This window comes from Poecilia latipinna, unplaced genomic scaffold, assembly GCF_001443285.1.
Source record: "Poecilia latipinna isolate Pla-1442-1.1 unplaced genomic scaffold, P_latipinna-1.0 Scaffold465, whole genome shotgun sequence".
NCBI classification, from domain to species: domain Eukaryota; kingdom Metazoa; phylum Chordata; class Actinopteri; order Cyprinodontiformes; family Poeciliidae; genus Poecilia; species Poecilia latipinna.
The window spans coordinates 255,796-272,742 of record NW_015113081.1 but is presented as its reverse complement, the minus strand read 5'-3'; the positions used below and the strand labels follow the sequence as shown (position 1 = coordinate 272,742).

Below are 16,947 nucleotides of genomic sequence, written 5' to 3'. Positions count from 1 at the left end.
GGAAGGGGAAAAAAAGAGGCTATGATGACGTAAAGACTTTAAGACAGGCGTGTGGAAACGTTTTGTCAAAATCGCCGAGTCAAAAGTACTCGGGGGGTGCAAGGAAATAAAAAGGACTGAAATCAAGCAAATAAAGTAATTTTGGTTTTTTTTTTTTTTTTTTTTTTTTTTTTTTTTTGTAGGATGGGACGTCATTCATTGTAGATCCAAAATGGATTTTGTATGTTTGCTGTATGAAATTAGTCTAGTTTGTAAATTATTTTAGGGGGGCTTGAGTGAACAAATTTATTCTCAGTTATAAGAGGAGGATTTGGGTCACATTCTTTCAAAAACACTTGCTATATTTAGCCATATAAGGAAAAGTTGATTTAGGTGCAGCAAAGTCAGCTTTTCAGTAAAAGTTTCTGGACAGAAGTGGTTCTACTTTTTATTTCCATTGTAAGAAGATTATGTCAGCTATAATTTTAACCTGATTACAAATAAAAAGCCTCCATCTCCATCAACCCCCTGTGACGGACAGGGTGTATTTTTTTCTTTCCGTTTTATCATGAATTGCATTTGAGGACCACACAAAATCAGTCAAAGGGCCACAAATGGCACCAGAGATCTTGGACACCCATGGTTCAACATAAAGCTTTATAAATGCATTAAGCTCTGTAAACAAAGATTTTTAAAAACTAAAAGATGGTTAATGAGTCGATTTTTGTTCTTTTTACACACACACACATATATATATATATAAGCATGTCTGATGAAGCATTTTCTAACGTATTGGACTCTTGGTTCCCCTCGGGGTTTATTCTATTGAGTGGAGGAGTTTAAAGAAGGACGCAGTGTTGTGGGTGGTCGACCTCTGCTAAACTGTGCTTCACCAGGATACGTGGGAACTCTTCCAATGATTGACTGACCTGCTCTAATGTATACAAAGTCACCACATGTGTTGGCGTGCTTGTTTAGACGTTTTAATTAATAGTCCACGTGTGCAAAAAACACACAAAAAGAGGCAAAGGAAGCACATCCTATCTTTTATAGTGGTCAGTTGGATTTATTTTTTGTGGGGGCGGGGAGGCGGGATTTGGTTTGGGAACATAAATACTTTTGGTTTGATTTAAGAAAAAAAAAAAGTTCTAACCTCAAATAGATGCAGTTCAAACATAACTAAGTTTCCTGTAGCTTTCAGTATCTTGAAGCACCTGTTTTAATGACTGCTAGACCACAGCCTGATCATTCTGTCATCACTGTTCTGTTCCTGAGTTGTACAGTAGACCCTCGCTCACGTCGTTCTGCTTTGTCGTCTCGGCTCCTAAGATTATCCAGAGACCCCAGCTCCTTAACCAGCAGCCATTTTCTCTTTGCAGTCATTTTGCTCCTTTGTTTGGACGCACATGTGAGAATGGAAGTTCATTCTGAGTCCCGTCTTCACAAGTATAAACCAGGATTTCAGTCAATGTTCATCATATTGTTTAAAATCACCTATCAGAATGTTATGTCACTTTAAATGAAATTATTTTAACTTCAATCTGGGTCGAGTATAAATGTCTAATGAAGCTGGTATTAACAGGACTGTAGGTAGTTTTGCAAGTATTCAGTCCCAAAACAGAGCAGAATACATTTAGGAAGAAAATGTTGAACAGGATGTGAGGCTAGACCCCATGACGTCATTGATCAAGTCGAATTCAATGACGAAACTGATCACAACAGGCCTGTTTCTGTGCTAGTTATGCTCCTTGATTCATTACAAAGCCATCGCTGAGCTGCATGTTCGCCAGATGACCTCCGAGTCTGACTATTACATCTGGCTGCTCCACCTTTTTCTTTGAGTTTCTTTTCAAAAAGGAGAATTTGTCATTTTAAATGAAAAAGCTTTCTTTCTTTTTTTAGTTCAGTCTGGGTCTGTTGACAACTGTCACTAAATGGATGTTACATTATATTTACAAAATTCATTTAAAGTATTTAACAGTGTCATGTCATTAATATTATGTAACCCAATCACAAGATTTTTAAAAAATAGACTGTGAAAAGATCAACCAATAGGTGTAGGAAAAACATTATTGGTCATCAATAAAGTCAACCTGTAGCTGCTGTGCATTTGTGACCAAACTAATGGAGACCTATTAAGATGTATACTAAATAAATATATATATTTTTCAAATCTACAAATCTGGCGCCGCCCTCGTTAAAGGTTCATTTAAAAAGTGATTTATTCTCTTTCAGGGAAACACTTCTACACAAAACAGAGTAACTGCATCTCCTAATTATTTATTTGACTTATATGTTGTGTTCAGGCTCAGATGACCTATTGACACACACTTAATGCTATAAACTCTAACTTGTTGACTTTAATCAGGGTTTATTACAAGCAATCACATGCAACACAAACTGCTTTTACAGACCTTACTAATGAGATGTGGCCAAGAATATAAATAACTATCTGAAACATTTAGCCATCTTTTTTTCTCCACTTAAAGAACATGAAATCCTACAGTATTAGACAGGCAACTGATTTTACTCCACAGAATCTTCCAGAAAGCTTTTGAGCACAGATGCTTCTTGTTATCTTTCTAATGAGGAATCGCCAAAGCTCGCTCGACTGGCCTAGACAACGGCGGGACTTCCGAGATGAAGGGCTGCTTATATAACAACCCTGTCAACCTTAGCGAAGACGCCCTCACTTTTCCTGAGCTATTATAAATATACCTCTGCCGCCATTGTCCTGGAGCGATTTGGCGGAAAACCTCAAAAAAGACGAGTAAACAGTCTGACCAGTCCCGGACAGCCTTTGTAGTTGACGCGCGGCGCTAAATCATAGACCGTTTTCAAATTTGATTTAAATCAACTGGCTCCGGAGCTGATTGCCTCGTTTATCTCCCCTGTGGAGAAGAAAGCAGCTGTGCGACTGCGCCACTGCTGAACACGTGCGCATCGCCGTGAAATAACAAATGAAGGGATCTGGTTCTATGTGCCTCTAAAGAACGCAGCAGCTTTTTACAGTGTGTACGGGACACGACTGAACATATGGCTGGTCCGTTTTCAGACGGCGCTACACACAACTCGGAAGATCATTTGAAGCTAAACATTTATGCAATTACACTAAATTATAACTCGGTGTTGAAAGAGCGGGAGGGGAAATGTTTCACGTTGACGGAAAAATATGTACTTCCGCTGATCCACGTGATACAACACCGGTCTCATCTGCAGATGAAACTAAACAAACCTGCGTAGATTTCTACCACATGCAAATAATGTTTATAATACACAGCATGTGTGCATAATTTGTTTCAATTAATTAGGCTAAATGGAAGAACCAGCTACTCTCTATATTATTCGAGTATTTCTGAGTCTGTAAGCTTACAGACTATATAGTGTCAAGGAAGTGGAAGTACTGTAGATCACTGACAATCAATCACCTGTTGGCAGCAGCAATGGGAGTCATGTTTTTTGATGTCTGAAACCAACACACTCCCAAACATTTTATTTGTGTGAACCGATTGGACATTGTGTGCACATCTAAAACGCACATGAATCTGAATGCAACAGTTTTGATCTCCACTGTCAAAACAGATTCGAGGGGAGCAGTAAGGTTTTTGCGGTGGCTGTAAAACAAGGGACTGGATAGTCACAATCCAATCAGTCCTGAAGATTGACCGTCTTTGTCCATGTGTGTTGTGTAGACGTGAAGAAGAAATACAACCACGTTTCTGGAGCCAACACCTAGGGCAATGTTGATGCCCAATACAGGACGCAGCACCTGAAATAGATACGCCGAGCCAATCGGTGGCGCTGAACGACAGAACGAAAGAACTGCAGCAGGTGAGATTGAGGCGCATGCAGGATAGAGAGAGAGAGGGATGAGAGAGAGAGATGGATCTATGACGTCAACAAGACAGTTTGTTTTTAAATGTATCCACTCTGGAACCTGGCTTCAAAAACGATCATTTCCGGTCTCTCAGGATGCCGAATCAGTACGGATGGCACAGCCTAAAAAAAACCTATGTGAATGCACCCAAAATCGTCTCTGTGGTCTGGGTCTACATTGTTGGGGATGCTTTTAAGAACTAGTCTTTGCATCCACAAAGCAAAAGCTGTGTCTTCCATCTTGGCAAAAAAGTCAAGCTTGTTCCCACTGCAAGCTGGACTCCATCAACACTGCTCCTTGTCCTTGATCCCGTTTGTTGTATTTACAGATGTGAAGTCATAGAGAGGTGTGCATCTCCCTGCGGCCCTCAACCAGGAAAAGATTGACTGCTCTTTCCAGGTCATGTTCAGTCAGTTTAGGGATCTTGGCGTCTCGATCACAAATGAGGGTAGGATGAAGCTGAGCCAAAAAGTGAAACTTTTGATTTGCCCGTTGGTCGGTGTTTCATCTCTCATCATGAGCTGCCACCGTAAGGTGGCTTAATTCATGTTTGAGGTGAGATGAGGAGCTTCGTTTGAAGTGGAGCAGCTGATTCGCTGCATCGGAAAGAATCAGTTGGGTTGTCTTGGCCATGACCAGAACTCACTGGACAGACTATACATGCCTTTTGGCCTTGGAGTACCCTGGGATTCCCAGATGAGTTCCAGAGTGACTCTGGGAAGAGGTATGTCTGGGATATCCTGGATGAGCGATGTCTGGATGATTATAAACTCCAGTCACAAACACTGTTGAGCAATGAAAGGCATGGCTGACCATGGTGGGTATGATTGTCATTCCTATATTGTCCGTTTAATGGTAACTGACATAAAAATAGTCAAGCCCCAGAATAATATCGTTCCCGCTGAAATGAGGTTCCTCTAATTTCAAACTGGCCTCCCTCCTTTGGCGCTTACACAGACCTCAGCACATCCTTGGACGGTTTGTTTTGTGGACCGCCTAAATCCCTCTCACATTTATTGTCCTTTTGCCAGCAATATGGTCTTTATAAGTCATCTTTTCTCCCAATACGTTTGAACAACAATAGGAGGCAGCTCTTGATTTCTAATAGCTGGCTTCTGGTCTCAGTCAAACCCTCGGACATCTGGATCGCATCTCTCCATTTCTCCCCCATGCAATCAGAAACATTGGAACTGAGCTCGCTCCCCGCGTGAGCAAATGTGGGCGCAACATGTCCGCTGATTGCAGAGAACATTTCAGACTGGTCCAATGTCGTTTCTGAGATTGTCAAAGAGCACAAATAAAAAAAAAAAATTCCCTGACCTGCCAATACTTCTGTCTACTCCTCTTCCACACCTTTCTCTAAAAACTCTTGCAGGGCCAGTTTGAAATTCTGCCCCGTTTTTTACCGAGACAACACAGTTCACATTAACACAGGACTCGACAGGTTTTCCTGTTGCAAAATCTGCTTCTATTTGAAAGAAGGCAACCATTACTGCCAACCCACAGGGGAGAGTGGATAGTGATATTAACCAAACTCAAAGGGTGGATTATCTTCACATACTTTACCACAATGAAGCTCTGGTGCTTGTAGCACCCGGATTAATGCTGACATAAAGCGACAGCCTGTTGTTCTCACAACAAAACCTGAATAACTCAGTTCCAGCCTCAAGGGTTCTTCAGTAACGATCTGACTAAGGTTTGTGAAATCATCCGAAAATGACAAAAAGGTTTATGAGAGAGCAGAGGAGGGCAAGATGAAACAATTAAAGGAATCTTCACCGATTGATGCAACTAAATGTGTGCATCAATGCAAATAGTCTGCTTGAGGCTCTAAAGAGCTGATCCTACACCACCTCACTCATCACCTCTAGTTATCTTTTTCCCCACACTTTGATTACCCATTTTTGCACACCTTCATCGGAAACTAGTTGCGTTCCATCTCCACACACATCATTGCTGCCCACATGGCTCCAGGGGTCATAAACATGCAGAAGGAGGGTAGAAAGTCAACCCAAATGTTTGGCCCCACTCAGGAACACCTAAGAGCAACAGTGACCCGTCACGTCTTTTCAATGAGTTAATGGCTCTCTTTCTTTTTCTTTTTTTTTTGTTGCCTGACGTCGATGTAAATATCCTGCTTGGTAGGGCTGGAAATGTGTTAAGTGACTCCCTGTGAGCCTCTCCAGCTGTTGTCGGACATAATCACACACGCACAAAAAGAGAGGTCGATATTCAACACAAGCTCTTTAAATGTTTTTCCTTCACACACTTTCCTCCCAGCGGCTCATGTTCATATAAAAGCCACTGGTGGATGTGAAAGTGTCTATGCTTATTTGCATGCCAGTTCTGCAAGTGTGTCTTTGCTGGCGAAAGAAAGAAAGAAACACTTTGAGTGTGAAAAGAGCAAAAATTGTTAAACGCTGGAGTTTTTAAAAGAGATTCTCAGGTATTATCTTGTTTTTACTACACAGAGTTTTGAGTTTTTGTCTTCAGTTCAGTACGAACCATTTCATTTATTTCACATCATCTCAAGGCAGAGCCAGTTCTATCCAATCATGAAGTCAAATTCAGAATCCCAAAACGTCATTAACAATTAGATAACACACAAAATTTCATCAAAAGTTGTCCAAGGAAGTCTAGTAGATTTCTCATCGTCACCGACTTTGGAGCAATGAGTTCTTTTGAATAAATCTGGCTTGTATTTGTTATGGGGATAAAAAATTATTTAAAAAAGGCTTGGACAGGTGAATTGATTATCTGCGTTCACAAAGAAAAATAATCTTAGATAAGAGACGCTTCAGCCTAGAAATAAGTAAACAGCATTGACGGCTCAGGTTGATCAGATTGGAGGCAAAGTTGAGAGAAAAGACCAAGACGGTTTGGAAGAATGCAGAGGAGGGATGTTAGACATCTTTGGCAAAGGATGCTGAGTGTAGAGCTGCCAAAGAAGAAGAAAAAGGAAAAGCATGAAGGTTAATGGGTGAGGGAAGATTTGAAGAGGGATGGTGTGACAGAAGATGCAACAGATGGGAGGAGATGAAGGAAAACAATCTGGTATGTTGAGCAAGCAGCTAAAAAGATGACGAAGATGATGATCAGCAAAGCAATGTATAAATATAGGGGGAAAGTACAGACTAGTGGAAGCACGTCTCTTTATGAAAAAAAAAAAAAAAAGATTACATCAAGTGTTTCTCATCACTTAAAAGTCTTTATCTACTGATCTCTTGAATGTGAGGAATGTCAAATCCACAGTACAGAAAGTCCATCCGAAGCATGCAATTATTTTCACGATGCTCAGTTGCTTCTTGATACATGGTTACAAGACCATAACAGACACAAATACTACTCATTTTGACCTCTCTGCCATTACAGAACGTCTCCACATATCGCCCCAGACACCAAGCGCCCAGACAAAAGCACCGGCTGATGTTAAGACCATCAAACCGAATAGTTTTCCTCAATTATGTGCCGGCCTTGAAACAATAAAAAGATAGAAAGTTACATAGCAAGGAAGTGAAGTGTTTACGTCCCCAAGGCACAATGCAAAGACCGTCAAAAAGGCACGCTGTGTGATTTACGTGCTCTGATCTCTGAACACCTGAAAAGACCGCGAATACCGGGAGGCTCAATTTGCTACCAAGGCAACACGAAAACAAATCAAGAGGAGAAGAGTTTATCTCTGTGTGTCTGAGCAATCAAAATTACAAAGGAGAGAAGATTACTTTTATCATTTCAGATGATACTTGCTGCATATGTCCTGGAGTCCTAGTTATTCAGACCTTAAATAGCAGGGTTTGAATCGTTTGCAGAGGTTTCGGTTTGGAGAAAATTCCCCCGGCACTCTTTAAGGGCCTGAAGTCTAATAAACATGTACTTTATTTGGATGGCAGTTGCACGGTGGCACAGTTAGCAGCACCGTTGCCTTCAGGCAATGAAAGTCCAAGATGTGGCATGAAAGATGTTCTGACACAGTAACATTAGATTGTGTACAATGATGTGCAAAAAGTGTAAGACTAAATGTTTCAAGTAAATTTTACTATCAGACCCGAGAGAGTACAAAAAGGTTTTAGTTATGAAGGAAAAAATGTTCATGCCAGTCTAGTCCTACATAAAAAAAAACAGTTATTTCTTCTATACTCATCCAAGAGGTCACAAAAAAACCAAAACATCGAATGCACTGCAGCTCTTTCACTTCGGTCCTGATCCAGCAATAAGAAATAAGGCAAAGAAACGTGAAGGGTCACATCGCATAAAACAAATCTATCAATAATTCCCAAGATTTGGGGAAATATTCTTACCAAGTATTTTTGGTCTGGTTTCCAGTGCAAATATCGTAGTACACTTGAAATAAGGCAGCTTACAAGTAACACAATATTTCTTAGTATTGATGAAAAAGTATTTGCTGCACTGGGAGACTATTTCACATATAAAAAGACGTTTTTTCCATCTTAAAAGTGAACTAGCGCTTTTTCATCAAAATTAAGGGATTAGTGACTAAAAAGTTTCTAAAGTTTGCTGGAAGTTACTTGTAAGTTAGTTTTGTCTTATTTCAAGTGTGCCAAGATTTTTGTACTAGAAGCCAGACCAAAAAATGCTTTGTAAGATTTGGCGTTTTTGCGGTGCGAGAAGGTGTGTGCCGTTACATCTTGTATAACGGGAACATAATAGAGTTTGGATAGGGCCTAAAAAAAATCCAGCCTGACCCAAGGCTGACGGCATCACGTCCAAGCCCGATCCAAAATAAGTAACTTTAGTTATACACCCGAACCTGATCTAAATCCAACATATTTTAACTAAGATTTTACCGCTTTCATTTTTGGACCATAATCTGAGTAAGGAGTGCAACTTCTGTTTTTGTTTAACATCTTCCAGGTCCATTTTCTCACTTGTCGTAATCGAAGGGTGAGTCGAGTGCAAATCCTCTGGGATGTGTGACTGATGGGAGCGGAGCGGGGCAGATTTACCCTTTTGGTTGTGCAGTGTGCTCCGCTAATGAACTTCTGCACCTTACTTCATTTCCTCAGCAAGTCAAACTACTCCTCAATTTAGACTGTAACGCGTAGCTTAATGCAACTTTATATCATGCATTCTGGTTTGATTTTCTCTGTGCTGAAGGTTTAGTGAATGCAGCACAGAAGCCCGACCCGACCATCAAGCAAATCATTTTGTCTGACTCAGCCCAAATTTTGAGTTGGGCTTGGCTTGGCCTATAAATCTAACTCAGTGATCTCCAAAGTCGGTCCTGGAGGGCCGGCATCCTGCATGTTTTAGTTCTCTCCCTGGTTTATCGCACCTGGACCAAATAATGGCTCATTAGAGGCCTAAGAAGAACATTGACAAGCTGGAAAGGTTGTTACTACCAGCAGGGAGAGAACTAAAACATGCAGGAGCTCGAGAACCGACTTTGGGCACCCCTGATCTAAACTAGTTCATAAAAAGAGCGTCACATACCATTGGTTTAAAACATGGGAGTTGTAATGTGATGCTTTAATGCTTAGGGATCTGATGCTCAAGCTCCAGTTGATTTAGCAGCAGGACAACAACCTAAACCACACCAGCAAGTCCATCACCGAATGGCTCACAGACGACAAAAGAAACGGTTTAGAGGCACCTAGTCAAAGTCCAGATCTAAATTCGATTAACATGCTGTTTTAAGACTCTAAGTGGGTTGTTTGTGTTTGAAAACCCTTCAATGTGGTGGATTCTAAATAATTCTGCAAACAAGAGCAGGCAAAATTTAGCCACACGGATGTAACAGAGCGCATTTAGATTTAAGGAGCAATTACTTTTAAGGATGACCCAGGCTTCTTTTTTCTCTCTCCATGAATGAAATTCTGAGCTGAAAACTGTTTTTAAATGCTCTCTAATTGGGCCACCTTTCTTTATCTGATATTAAAATCTATTCAATGATCTGAAAACTATAAGTGTAACAGAGGGGCAAATACTTTTCAGGAACACTGTGTTCTTCTAATTCCTTTAGTCTAGTCTGAAGGAAAGGAATCGATTCGATCACAAAAATCTGTCAGCACTGAATCATGTACGGGAAAATTACACCGTCGATTTCGTGAACTCAACCGATTGGCTGTAGACACACTGTGCCGAAGTTACATTTTTTACTGCACGGCCCATATCTGACACCTGTCTCAATTTTTCACCTCTGCTGACAACCAGTCTGGCCTTCCCAGTCCATCTAAGCATAAAATAGTTTTTTTTTCTTCTTCTTCATGTTTAAGGGCTCAGAAAAAATTTCTCAAGTCAAACATACAATCATGTCTGCAACTGCTTTCACACTAAACAAATGTGGATTAAAGTAAATACACATTTCCAGCTGAACTGCGTTCTGCCAAGTTATTTCAACTCGAATAACGGACAGAGAAACAGCAGATAACTACTTAATGGAGGGAAAAATTGGACGCAAGATAAATGGGCCACACTTTAGCTACAACTGCTTGTAAAAATCAAACCAGAGTTACTAATTCAACCTGAACACAAAGAGGCTGTGCTTCCTCTAAACGATAGGATTTTGTAGCGTTTCACAGCCAAACCAAAAGATTTCGGCGTCTGACTTCAGTCCATCTGCTGTCATAATCAGAGAAGACGAGCAATTTACAACTCTGTACATGTTTGTATAAAAAGGAAAAATCCCCCCTGATAGTTTATATGACAGCACTGTGGAAATTTTTTTTTTTTTTTTTTTTTTGGGGGGGGAGGGGGTTCTAGATCAACAAATAATCAGCATCCTGAGTCGCCGCAACCAAAGCTAAACAGCCATGATTACACTTGATCCCACAAGATCTATTTTATTGGGTTGAAAAAATTTATTGTCGGATTGTAAAACAAAGATTATTCACAGGATGTTTGCTTCGTGCAATTAGGTGGTTTGTCACCATTATGGGATTCTGAAGCCAAAGACGTGTCTCCTGGCCAAAGCCGCCCTACCAAAAACAAAACAATACCCAAGTTGAAGTCGATTAAAAAAGGGCAAAATGTTGAGTTATAAACTAGCATGAAATATTTCAGCTGCGCATACCTTAAAGGGGCATTACCACATATCTTCAAGGCACATAGGGAGCACAATCGAAAAAGTATCTTACCCTCAGTTGTTACAAAAATGCCGTATATATCAAACATAACTTCAAAGAAATTTGATTTAAAAGTTTGACAGCGTGAAATTGGGCTTCTGTCTCTTTAAGAAGCTCCTGCTTTTTCCGACATTCCGCCTTCAACTTGTCATCACAACGATGCTTCTCATTTTACCTTTTAGAAATGTTCTTCGGAGAGTTGAACTCAGTAGTTAGCAAGCAGCAGTTGGCTAACTGCAGCTGCTGCTAGTCTGAAGGAGCCGAGTGGTTTCTCTATTTATATCAAATCAACAGTATATGACAAAAATAAAAATATGTCCACTTTAATGATCAGTTGCTGCATATTTTGAACTGGAAAAAAAGTCTTTATAGTAAAAAAAAAAAAAAAAGAAAATGTGGCATATTTCAAAGTAACAATCTGGGATTTTTTTAATGCAGTTGCATTTAAAAGTGCATTAAGTTTTTCCGTTGAAGTGAGGATCTAATACGTTTTGCTTGAAGAAGGTCAGTGTTTGTTAGATCTGATCTGTAAAGTCTTTCATTCCCAACATTTCTGGATGAAAAGGTCAAAAACTGACTGAAACCAGAAGCTACAACAGCAATCCCAGAGAGATCAACAGGAGTAGAGAGATTTCTTGGGGGACAAATTTAGAAAAAAAAAAAATTGAGCCAAACTTGAATGAGACATGGAGCAGAGATTGTCAAGAATAACCAGACGCCACTCGGTTTCAGAGTAGCCACAGAAAGATCTCAGGTGGAAGAAAGGACTCTAGGCAATCAGAGCCAGATCAGTTGGATTTTTGTTGTGTGTGTGTGTTTTGTGGCATTTATATAAAATGGATCCAACTATTTTTATGTAAGTTGGAAAAAAAAAAAAAAGCTCCAAGAGTGAAAACCGCTGAACTGGAGACAAAATATCGACTGTTTTCTGTTTTGGGTCTGTGAGGCTAAAAGGGAGAAATAGCCCTTCAACAAACAACAAACAACACACACACGCGCACGCACACACACTCACTCACGGATATAAAAAAGAAGCAACATTCTCTCTACAGAAAAACAGGAGTTTTTTTGTAAATTCTGTGCGAATATTTACTGACAGAATCGTGGATTCTTTGGGCTCAGCGGGAACTTTGGAAGCGAACTCAAAGAAACCATCCAGAAAAATAATTCAGGCATAAAGATTTGGATCTTTAAGGAAGATGATGACGCAAAGCGCAGCGACTGCTGACAGGATATTCTGTCCAGGCAAGACGCAGGTCCCTGTGAGAGCCATGTCCTACATTTAATAGACCACCTACGGGATCCATTCCAGAACATTCCTTCTGCTCTGGAAAATGGTTTCTATCTCACATGTTTTCACATAAATGCCATTCCTCATCACATACATCAAACGTCAATAGTCAATTGTGGTTCTCCAGACTCATTTTTTTTACTCTCTCCAACTTACTCTCTCTCCTTCTCGGAGAGTCTGTCAGTGATGGTGTCCTTGATGGAGGAGCGGGAACCCTTGTGGATCACCGGGTACCGGAGAGGGAGCTGGAGGAAGCAGGAGATCATCAGGACCAGGTGTGCCGTGTAACCCAGGGCGACCGCCACGCTCCCATCGTCCTTTGCTGCGGCACAAACAGGATTTAACTCAGACTTGTTAATTCATCCGCTTTTTAAAGAGACAACATTAACACATCAAAGCCTCCGAGGCCGTCGAGCAAAGCGAATCCAAACCCGAGGCGGCGGCGCATTTATTCACAGTCAGGAAAAAAAGGTATTTTATTCCGGCCAACACTTCAAAGCTTTGTGCATCGCTGTCTGCTTTGTTTTGGTGTTCTGTTACATGGGGAAATGAACTGCACTGACATGATGTCCGCAAAGTATGAATCCAAACTGAAAAGAAAAAAAAAATGCATAATCAACCAACAGAAGGCGACTTTGAAACAGAGTATCTGAGGGAAGATGAGCGGCCGCGCTCATGTGGGAGAAATGTTTGGGAAGTTGTACAAAATACGGGGCCAGAAAGTAAAAAAAAAAAAATCCCAGTTCGGCAAATGTTTTCTAACGTTCTGTCTTTTAAAAGGGTCTAAAAAAAAAAAAACAAAAAAAAAAACTGGGGGGTAAAAATTTCAGACCAAAGAACAGGCCAACTTGCTTTACATAAGAGAAATAAAAAAAATGTCAACATGTACTCTGGTTCCACTTCTTTATAATGACATACAAACATCACATGACGAGGAAACCATGAGCATTTAAGAGTCTGAATCAATGAAGGCTTGTCCTTCCTCAGTGTCTTGTTAAACAAAACAAAAAAAGGCTAAATTTTAAAAAATCTTAACTTCTTCACTTAAAAGAAAACGAGTTCAGCAGTTTACTAAAATAAGAAAGTCTGATATTTCCAACAAATCAACAGATGTTCTCTACGGATAAATTTAAGAGATAAACATTTGGATAATTTCCAAAGAGTAAGTGGTACATCCGGGCTCTTTTCCAGCACCAAAGTGACATTCCCATCCTTCAAACTCGCCATGAGCGTCTCAAATGAGATGCTGTTCTGGTACAGAGCCCAGAAGTACCGCTTACAGTTCAGAAAATATCCACATGCGCATCTACTCCGTTTATCACCTCAATGTCAGGAGTCTTTGACGCAAATGCAAAATATTAGTTAACATCTGAAAGTTTTTTTTTTCTTTAACAAATTTAATACACATGCGCACCACACCTTTCAGATTTTCTTGGCATCAAAACATAACCACTTCCTTTCCCTTCACAATTATCCCAATAATTTACACGGATCAGCCTGAGCGGCAAAAAACTTTCATGGATAAACTTAAAATCGTCCCCACATGGTCGGAGCCTTCGACTCGGGGTGTTTTCACACCTGATAGTCCCACAAACTTGGTTTGATTCAAGACTGAAATTGCAATATTTGCTACGTTTTCAGTTGCTGCAGTTTACTTTCACACCGGACTGAACCAAACGAAGCAAACTCTTTAAAAACCCGGTTAGTCCCTGGCCTGTGGTGGCGCTGCACCAAGAACTACCGAAGAAGACGCCGAGGTCAACTTCCTCCTTCACGAAGCATAAACAAAAATTGAGTGGCGTCAGATTTTAGTGGCTGTAGGATTTCTCTTTTGTCTCTGGCACAGTATTTCTCCCGCCAACGCTAAGACTCGCGTGTTTGTTTTGGCTGTATTTACCCAGAATGCCCTGCGCTATGGTTCGCTTCCTGCTTTTGGAGCGTTTTCCACTTGGCGTTCACAGAATTCACTTCAATCGAACCAAGACCTCAGTTTTTAGGCGAACCAGATTGACAAATTCAAGCCGTCTGGAGCGCAAAACTCCCAATTATTGTCAGAGTTAAAGATCCCCAAAATAAATTCCTTCCAGTCTTTGTTTTTATTTTGTCCAACTCAGTATGGAGTCACCTTCTTTGTCTTTATTTCTGTAACTCCAAAGCTAAAAAAAAATATGGGAAAATATTGGATTATTTCTTTCCAGTTATTATGATTTTGCAAAGAGAAGAGAAAATAACGAGAAGAACAAAACGCACGAAGGAACTTAAGGGAGCAAATGAACCCACACAGCGTATTTGGAAAAGAACTGAATTAACCGAGCTCTCATTGGAACCAGGTGAGGTCCACTTAACTTTCACAGGCACGTCTGAATAAAACTAAAACACAAAAATAAAGCCACACTTCCCTATGTTTCCATGATTTGACCTAATAAATAATAATAAAAATCGCCATCCGACTTATTTTGTGTCCAAAGCGGGACACACACGCCAGGGTTCAGGTATAATTATCAGTTTTAGCGAGGCGTTTCAGCGGTGGAACGTTCCAGATCCTTCAGTAAACATCGATCCACCTTCGCAAGCTTTAAAGAGAAGATAAATAAATTGTCCTGCATGCTTTTCCTTCCCTGTAACCCAAAACACAAACACAGACACGTACTAAATTACCTTGAAAGTCGTCCGAGTTTGGCAGCTTCACTCCACAGATGACATAATCCGACTGATTGACCTGCGGATTTAAATAGGAGGTTTCATATTAAGGACAACAAGCAGCCAGCAGAAACAGACCCACACAAGACGAGGGATCATGCGTGAGGAAACGGTGCGCAGCTGGCAGATGGATTTGCTGTAAATCATCCGGTTATTGTCTTGTGGTGTCCGCATTCCAGCGTTTAAACTCCAGAGCCAAATATCTTACAAAACTGAGTGATTATAATGAGTCTGTGAGGAATCGACAGAAATGTGAGGACTCTGGATGATCTCTGAAAGCAGTGAAATGTGAACTGTGAAACGGACATTAAAGGGAATTAGACATTATTTTGGACTACAAATTGGGGTTTGAGGGGGAGAAGGCACATTAAAAAAAAAAAAACATTCTCCAGAGCTTTTTTTGTTTTAAATGTGATTATTACTCCGTCTTCGGAGACGCACAAAGAAATCAGCTGGTGACAATTTTCGGCTTGATCGGTGCTGACCGAGGACCGGACTCAACAGAGACTCGAGAACTGGATCCTTTTCATGACGTTTGCAATGATTAGAATACGTGACGTGTTTAAAATGAAGGGAGAAGTAGCATAGAGGTAAGCCAAGACATTTAAAATACATATTGTGTATTTTTAAGTGACATAGTAGTGTAGCACATATGGATATTGTGGTTGTTGCTACGTCTGGTCTGTTTTATTTTTTCCTCTCTTTCTGCAGGTGTAGAAACAAACTCCTAGGATGCGTTCTACTTTTCCTTCTCTCCTCTTATCTCTCTTTCCCACACCTTTCTCCATTTCTTTTCTATCTCTGTGTCCACTACATTGAAAATAAACCTAAAGCAATTTCTAATTAAGTTTATTAACGCATCAAGTGGACCACCGTGGCAAAAAGCTGCAATGCTCCACTTGTGAAAGTAAATCTGTTGGGCCTCACCTTGACAAGGTGTCAAAAATTCAGAGTGCCACACTGGACACAGGACAAAAAAAAATACATAAAATGAATGGGAAAGGTGTAGAATAGGAGCATGAGGCGGCAGACTTACCACATCGATGGGGTAGATGTAGGAGAGCTCAGAGAGGAGCTGACGACAGCGGAAGGTGAGCTGAGCGTTGGTTTTGAGGAACTGCTCTCTGAGGAGATCAAACCAGACAAAAGACATGGGCAAAAAAACAGCAACAGGCAGGTGAAAGCTTTGACAGGAAGTCATTAATCACAGCTGCATAATATCACAGTGAAAAATGCCAGACAGTCATAACAATAACGCAGAATATCGGCTCCAACGAGGGTCATTTGTCAGATTAAAAGTACCTTTAAGCGGGTGTTAAACATACTTTTTAAATGGGTCAAATGTAATATTCTAATTTCAAATGTTATATTTTTGTTAACTACACGTGGAAAATAATCACAGTGAACAGAAACAAAGGTTCAAACATTCATCTGTGTGTTTCAGTGTAATAAACTGACTTTTCAATAATATTCTAGTTTGTTGAATGTAAATAAAGATCCAGACAAATTGTAGTTTTTTGAAAATCATGTTCTTGTCTTTCATTGTGTTGAACTGTGTCTAAGAAAATGGGCCTAATTGTCACATTTGTACCGCAGAAAGAAAGAACAAAAAAAAGGATTATTGATTAAAGTTTCATCACTGAATATTAAAAAAAAAACTTATGAGGATTAATACAAAATAGCTTGTTCTCTTCTCTTTCCTCTCTTGAGGAGAAGTTAAAAATAGACATGTTTTTCACATCATTAACAACCAGGGTAAAAGAAAAAGCTTCCTCACATTACAGTCATCTATTTGGGCTACTTTACCAGAGTAACCCAAATAGATGAGGACTGGGAAGAAACAGAAAAAACATCCCTTTTTAAAACATTCTTGGGGTTTAAAATCATATAAATCTTTGTGTGACCAGGGGCTTGGAGTGTGTATGCGTGTGTTTACCCTGAGTTTTTTTTTTTTTTTTTTTTTTTTTTTTCCCCTTTTTCCAGATTTGCCCTTAAAACATTGCCGGGAGGAGGTTGTT

At 40.1% G+C, this 16,947-nt stretch overlaps 1 protein-coding gene across 1 annotated transcript in view; it reads right to left on the bottom strand.

Annotated features, from left to right (window-relative positions):
* uvrag (UV radiation resistance associated gene) overlaps window positions 1-16,947 on the bottom strand; it is a 115,972-nt gene that overhangs the window by 53,524 nt on the left and 45,501 nt on the right. Inside the window, exons 10-12 of the mRNA XM_015039206.1 lie at window positions 15,966-16,053; window positions 14,888-14,948; window positions 12,386-12,551 (exon numbers count right to left, since the gene is read on the bottom strand). Of these exons, the coding sequence (XP_014894692.1) occupies window positions 12,386-12,551; window positions 14,888-14,948; window positions 15,966-16,053 (315 nt within the window). The remainder of the gene's footprint in view (window positions 1-12,385; window positions 12,552-14,887; window positions 14,949-15,965; window positions 16,054-16,947) is intronic.